The following is a 6,933-nucleotide window of genomic DNA, read 5'->3' on the forward strand; positions in this document are numbered from 1 at the left end:
TGTCTCTCAAAATTAATGGAGAAACAAGATGCTTACATGACAAAGAGGAAATGGGGGAGTTCATGACCACCCATCCAACCCTACAAAAAATACTGAAGGACATTCTAGAGAGAGAGAGAAAAAAAAAAAAAAGAACGCCAGGATTGCAGAACAGTGGCAGAGAGGCCTCAGTGAATGGGGCAGACAGTGGAATGAAGGGAAAAAGTAGACAATCAATGGCATAAAAATAGCACAGCAGAGGTGAGGCAGAGAAGGTTGGCTATAATCTCTAACATACATGGCCTTGATACACTGACAAAAAGAAACACAGGCAGAGCAGATCAGGAGATAGGGTCCTTCGAGATGCTCTGGATAGGAAATGTAATCAACCTGAAGGAGGGTTTATGGACCAAAAGTCAAAGATGAGAAAATAATACTCTATGTGACAGGGAACCAGAAAGAAATAGGGACAGCTCATGCAACAGCTGCAGATAGGTTGGAAAGACATGATATTTTGTGCAGTGGAGAACTACTCAGCTATAAGGAAGGAAAACCTTGAGGCTTAGTAGGTAAAGGAATACAGCTGAAGATCAAGCTCAGGGGTAAAAAGGTTCAGAACCACTTAGGTAGATAGCGGGTTGCCCCCTAATCGAAAAACTAAAGGAGTTAGTGGGACCCAAAATGTACAGTGTGCCCTGTGAAAGTGAAAGGGGAGGAATTGTCTTAAAAAGTAAGGCAGAAGACATTGTTAATAGTGTATCAGAATTTAAAATCCACAGTATTCTCATCACTCTGTTTGGTTGATTATATTCTGTTCCAGTCTGTCTACTTGTACTAGATTTGAGGGCACAGACAGCTATTCCAAAAATAGCAGGATAAACTATGGTAACCATCCTTAATTTCCTATTAACTTAATCTGAATCGCTGTATTACTTGCACTGTCTTATTATGACTGATTTTATTTAAATCTGGTATGTAAGATTGTTGTATTTTCTTGACTAATTTTATTCAAATCTGTTATGTTTCATAGTATCAAGTCGGAGAGTACAGGCAACTATTTTGAAGATGACAAGACTCACTAGGATACTGACGCTTTGACTATTACCTGCTTTTGAAGTCCTATAATGTCTCCAATGTTTGTTTTTATTAACATTGTTATGTACTGCTATGTTCAATCATACTATGCCTGATGTTATAGACAATTCTATTGAAGACAACAAGAAACATCATAGTAACCATTGTAGATCAACTTGTATTGTGGTTTTATATGTCTTTTTCGTTTTGTGTTTTTCTAGGAATTTTTTTGTATAGTTTGTTTTGTTTTACCATCTAAAACAAAAAGGATAGGTATACATGTAGAGACTCTCGCATGCGTAGAACTTATAAACAGTTTATGAGAACTGATTATATAATGTACGACAAAAGAACAACTATTTTGTAGGAAAGGGGTCACTAATGTACCCAGTTCTGTCATGATGTGAAATCCAGAAATGCTATTATTCATTGTTTAGAGTGATTTTAGTCTGTTTTGTTTTGTTACATTTCAACATATGTGAAAGTACGGACCATTATTTTGGAGAGAATGGGAGACATTATGGCAGCTATTGTTGACTTCCGTATGGTCTGGTCTTGAAGCCCTAAAATGCCTTCAACGTCCTGTTCTGATCAGTTTTATACTATTTGTTTTGTATGAATTCACTGTGTGTGCAGATACAGACAACTATTTGGAAGAAAACAAGAGACAATATGATAGACAGTGAAGATGTCCGGTTGTCTTGCTTTGAAATCTGTCTCTTACATTGTTTTCTTATGATCTGTTTTGTTATGTTTTATTTTATCCTTTTTAACATAAAATTTTAAAAAATCTGGCTAAACTTTTCATCCATATTTTTTCTTTTATACTGTCAAAAGTAAAATGTATGGCTAAACCTGAAAAGCACAGTTTATTTTGCTACATTTGAAAGTTTTAAATTATTTTATATTGTGGAACCAGCCTAAACATAAGAAAATTTGTCCAAATGCAGAGAGTTGAGCTATATCCAAGTATTCCATCCAAAGTGAAAGCAATGGTATTTTGTCGGAGGTTAACTGCATTTTGAAAATGGGATGTGACTTCTCTTCTTTGGCAGTCTGGAGAGAAATTAGGGTACTGGAAAAGACATGTTAATTGTGAGTTTGGATGCAAAAATAGCAGCAGGCACTTCAAACACATGTACCTGTAGTAAGTATTTTTGGATTTCCCAAGAGGAGATATGACCCACTTAGTAGCATCTCCTTACTCTAGATGCCCTTGTGGTTTTGATATATGACAGCTTGGGTGGCGGAGGGGTCTACCTTATTTTGGTATGTTTGACTTTTGCTGAGATACCTATCAGATTAGAAATTCTCAAACATGACTATGAAATTTTATTCAATGGAATATTTCCTTGGAAGTTTGCATTTCCTGGAGAAGATGGACAGTGAATTAGAAGTGAGTCCTTGCTCTGTCGCTAACCAGCCAAAAGGTTCCAGGAGAGTCTCTGGGCTTATCAGGCCGCAGGCTGGTAAGACATATTAGAGGGACTGGTGACAAGAAGTCTCTTGATGTCCTTGGCAAGGGGTGGGTGACCATCCCAACATCACTGAGAACTGAGCCATTTGATATTCTTGGTGACTGCAGGAGAGTTTGGTTCCTCACTCCCCAGAGGAGCTATGGAATAAAACTTTCTGGGATGATGAACATGTGGCTATGGAAGACTTCTAGGTTTAGGGTGAGCGAAGAATTGAATTAACTAACTAAAATATAATTAGCATAACTTCTTGGGGCCAGTGGCTACTATGCTAAGCTTCACAATGTAGTTTAGAAAAGCGTTTAAACTATAGTCTCCACCGATCTAGATATGTGATCTCCATCCTTGTTCACTCTATTGTTTAAAAGGACTGCGCAATGGAACAAGTGGGGAAGGGGGTCTCCCTGTCACTTTCAAACACCCCGTTTCCTGCCAAGTTCAATGTCTGATACTAGTCATGGTTTTCCCAGGATGACCCCAAGTGCACAGGGGCTCTTTCTACACAGAGATGATGGCAAAGACTCCTTCTAGCTGCTGGCTTGACTCTATTTCAGATTTCACATTTTATTCAAGCAGCTGCTGTGGTAAAGGTAGAGAATCACAAAGTGGGGGGTGGGGGCACTATCGTCTCTTCCAGAAGCTGCTGTTCCCCCTTCAGTGCCCTCCCTCTCTCCCATTCAGTCCCATGCCAATTCATTCCTCACCACTTCTTGCGGTTTCCTCGACCCAGAAAATGCCCCACACACTTGCTCCTCCCACTACCTCCTACCTACACTCAGCCCCACTCCCCCACTGATGGACACCCATGTGTCTGACTTCCAGCCATTCACTCACTTGGTCCCGCCTCCAAACCAGCGGAAAATTTCCTCACCGCTACTGTCTCCAAAGTACACTCAGGCCCCACCCATGGCACCACGCCACAGTAACCGCGAATCACTGCCTTCCTTCTTGCAGTCAACCAACCAAATGTCTTCTCCTCCCACCCCGCTGACCCCAAGAACACTCAGCCCCACTCCTCCTGTTTGCCATGCGTCACTGATTTCTGGCCAATCACTGACTTTCTTTCGGCCCCTACCCCAGGGAATTTTGTTGCACACCTACTTCCTGCCCAACTTACCTTAAACCACTCCTCTACCCACCACTGCCTGCCTGCTTCTCACTGCTCTCAACCCAACAGACTTTATTCCCCTCCCACTGCCTCCACAGGCACATTAAGCCTTGGCCCTACAGGCCCTGAATTCTGGCCAATCACTGGCTTCGCACGTGGCTCCCACCCAATGGAATTTCTCCCCCACCCAAAGCTTCCAGAACCTTCACGTAGCCCCTCCCCCAGTCTCTTCTGCGCTTCCTTCCCTAGTTCCTTCCAGCGGCCTCCTTGACAGACTTCCTTCCCATTGCCTCCTACACCCGCCCCCAAGCGTCCCAACGTCCTCCTCACACCTTCAACAACCTCCGTCCCTCCGCCTGGAGTCAAAATGTCTGACGTTCCTTCCAGCAGCGATCAACCCAGCCTCAGCAGTGATGGGGGCGAGCCCAGCACAAGCAGAAACATCGTGCCACAGCAAGTAGGTCTCAGGATGGGAAGAGCAGTCTTCCTGGCCCAGGACGAGGCAGGCATTAGGGACAGGTTACCGCAAACCTTGCTACTCCAAGACAAAAACCAGCTGTCAGGGAGTCGCTCGGTGGTGCACTATCTGCAGCGCCGCGCGGTGGGGGCCCGGGGCCGCCCCAGTCTCCAGGGCATCCAGAGCCAGCTGCACAGCTATGCAACATCGAGGCTGCCAGAGCTGCTGACAGAACGCCGGCTGCACCTGGGCACGGTGGACAAGGTATTCTCGTCACAGTGGCTGAATGACCACCAAGTGGTGTGTGGCACCAAGTGCAACACCCTCTTCGTAGTGGATGTGTACTCCGACCACGTCACTCCCATCCCCCTGCTGCAGGGCAGGAGGAACACAAGGCTCCGGGTACAGCCTGCCTCTGGCATCCGAGCAATCGAGCTGAATCCCTCCAAGACGCTGCTGGCCACGGGGGGTGAAAACTCCAACAGCCTCGCAGTCTATCAGCTGCCCATGCTAGACCCCCTGTGCGTGGGCAACCACCGTGGCCACAGGGACTATATCACCTCCATCGCATGGATCAGTGATGCTGTGGTCGTGAGTGGCTCTTGGGACGGGACCTTAGCAGTATGGGAAGTGGATCCTGACAAATTCAGTGGCTGCACTGCTGGGAACAGTGAGCAAAACCTTCCAGTGTATGCCCACATCCGTCCGAGGGACACGGGAGTCTTGCCTAGACTCAGTAGCGACACTGGTAGCTGCAAAGTGCAAGCGTTTGCTTTTAATAGGAACAGACAAGAGCTGGCAGCAGTGTCCCTGGATGGCTACTTCCACCTCTGGAAAGCCCAGAGCGCCCTGACCAGGCTGCAGTCTTTTAGGCTGCCCGTTGCCCAAGAAAACACATGCCTCAGCTACATAGAGGAATGTTCCCTGTATGCGGTTGGCTTCCAGTCACATGTATCTTTATTGGATCTGCGCCAAGGTCACTTCAATGCCGGGGTCCGGCCACTGTATTACGTGCAGTGTGGCATTGATGTGTGCTCCATGAGTGTCCACCAGGATATTATTACCGTGGGCACGGGCCATGGTTGCCTACTCTTCTTTGACATCCGCGCACGCAAATTCCTAGAGGAGAAATCTCTGACCAACCCAGACTCCTCTCCTGAGCCCACAGGCAGGAAGCTCACACTATACTGTGACAAAGGCTGGGTCAATGAAGATGACCTCTGGATAAATGATTTCCATGACATTGATGACATTCCTTGTGGAATATACACCCACTGCTACAACTGGCCTGAAATGAAGCTGTTCACAGGAGGAGGGCCTCTCCTTGCACAAGTGCATGGGAACTACGCAGGACTCTGGAGCTAAGGACAGCTGCCTCCTCCTCCAAGTACCTTCATTTCCTTTTCAGTTCAGTCTAACTTTCCCTCTCTAGGCTGCATTTGTGAGTCTTCACTGTGTCTTTTGTCTTTCAGGTAGAACACCCTGCCAGTGGGCTTCGGAGAGATGGAGATCTTTGATCAAATCAAAAGTTGAGTTTCAATCTTTCTTCTCCTTCCTGACACCATCTGTCTGAACTTCCATACAAACATCTGGCGTTAGTGTTTAATGTCGTATTTTTTCACCAGTGCACGTCTGCAGCACGTTAACCATTGCTTTCCTGGAGAGGAGGTGGTGTGGACACCTCACATAATTAACTGAACAGACAGTTTAGGTTAATCCTCAGTGACCCTCCGTCCTGACCCATTCACATATTCTGTCTGGAAGAGATACTGCCATTGCCCTACAACTGTATTCCTTTTCTGTTTTCTTCTTACTGCTACGAGAACAGAAACGTTTCAGTTATTGCTTTATCGAGTTTTTGTGACAGACAATATATACCTTTAATTTTGGACATATTCTAACAGTCTTTGGGCGTCTGTGCTGAGAATTAATTCGTCCTGTAGCGCATATGCAGTGTGAAAATCAATTCCAGTTCTATGTGGTGTACTCTTAGAAGCATTTCACTGGCTCACTGTGATAGAAGTGTACGGAGTGTGTAGTGCATGTCCCCGGTACTCAAGTGTTTCGGTAAAGTTTATTGTCTTGGAATAAGAATCATCACGGAATCTTGTGTTCCTATGGGAATCCCAGTTGGTCTGAATGTTTTTGGGTCCACAAAGGTGTTGCTGATTCGAATGTTCTGAATTACCTGAAAGATGTGTTGTGTGTTTTCTGCTGCTTTCAACAGATTGCCCTGATTCTTTCGCACATCAGTCACAGCGCCTCCTGCATCCATAAATTTACTGCTATGCATACACAGCACTGGAAACGAGTCTTTAGGCTCATGAATGTTTAGAGATTTCTCTAGTCTATTTTTCAGTAAATAACCAGAAGCACCTCCCTTGAGAGTGCTTGAACGTGAGTATGTATTTGCTAAAGTAATTCCTGAAGGGTTACCCAGTGTCTTTGTGGTCTACCTTCCCCTAGGTATGAGGGGACTTTTAGGGTATTTCTGAGGTTGTTGTGGGACACAAGGACAATGCTTACAGGGGAAATGACTTTTGCCATGCTGGGTCTGATTTTTAAGAATAAATGCAGGGCGGAGGGAGGTTGGTAGCCCACGCCTATTATCCCAGCACTGGGGAGGCTGAGGCAGGAGGTTTGCTGAAATTTCAAAGTCAGCCTGGGACACAAAGTGAGTTCAAGGCCAACCTGGACCACCTAGTAAAATCCCCTCTCAGAAAGACCAAAAAAAAAAAAAACCCAAAAAAACAAAACAAACAAACAAACAAAAAAACAAACACAAAACCAGAAAAAGAAAGGTAGAACTGAAAAAACTGTATGAACGTACAGCCTCTGTG

The 6,933-nt window shown here is 45.1% G+C and overlaps 1 protein-coding gene across 1 annotated transcript; it reads left to right on the plus strand.

Annotated features, from left to right (window-relative positions):
- The first annotated feature begins 4,003 nt into the window (after positions 1-4,003).
- On the plus strand, positions 4,004-5,458 carry LOC100726599 (DDB1- and CUL4-associated factor 12-like protein 2). The gene has a single exon (XM_003461375.1). The coding sequence runs from the start codon at positions 4,004-4,006 to the stop codon at positions 5,456-5,458; it is 1,455 nt and encodes a 484-aa protein (XP_003461423.1).
- The last annotated feature ends 1,475 nt before the right edge of the window (positions 5,459-6,933 follow it).

This window comes from Cavia porcellus, unplaced genomic scaffold (genome assembly GCF_034190915.1).
Source record: "Cavia porcellus strain 051 isolate PalLab524CR breed Dunkin Hartley unplaced genomic scaffold, mCavPor4.1 scaffold_3, whole genome shotgun sequence".
Classification (NCBI taxonomy): Eukaryota; Metazoa; Chordata; class Mammalia; order Rodentia; family Caviidae; genus Cavia; species Cavia porcellus.

What these genes read in the sequence shown, in the direction of transcription:
- LOC100726599 (XM_003461375.1), top strand. Translation starts at nt 4,004, where the DNA reads ATGTCTGACGTTCCTTCCAGCAGCGATCAACCCAGCCTCAGCAGTGAT.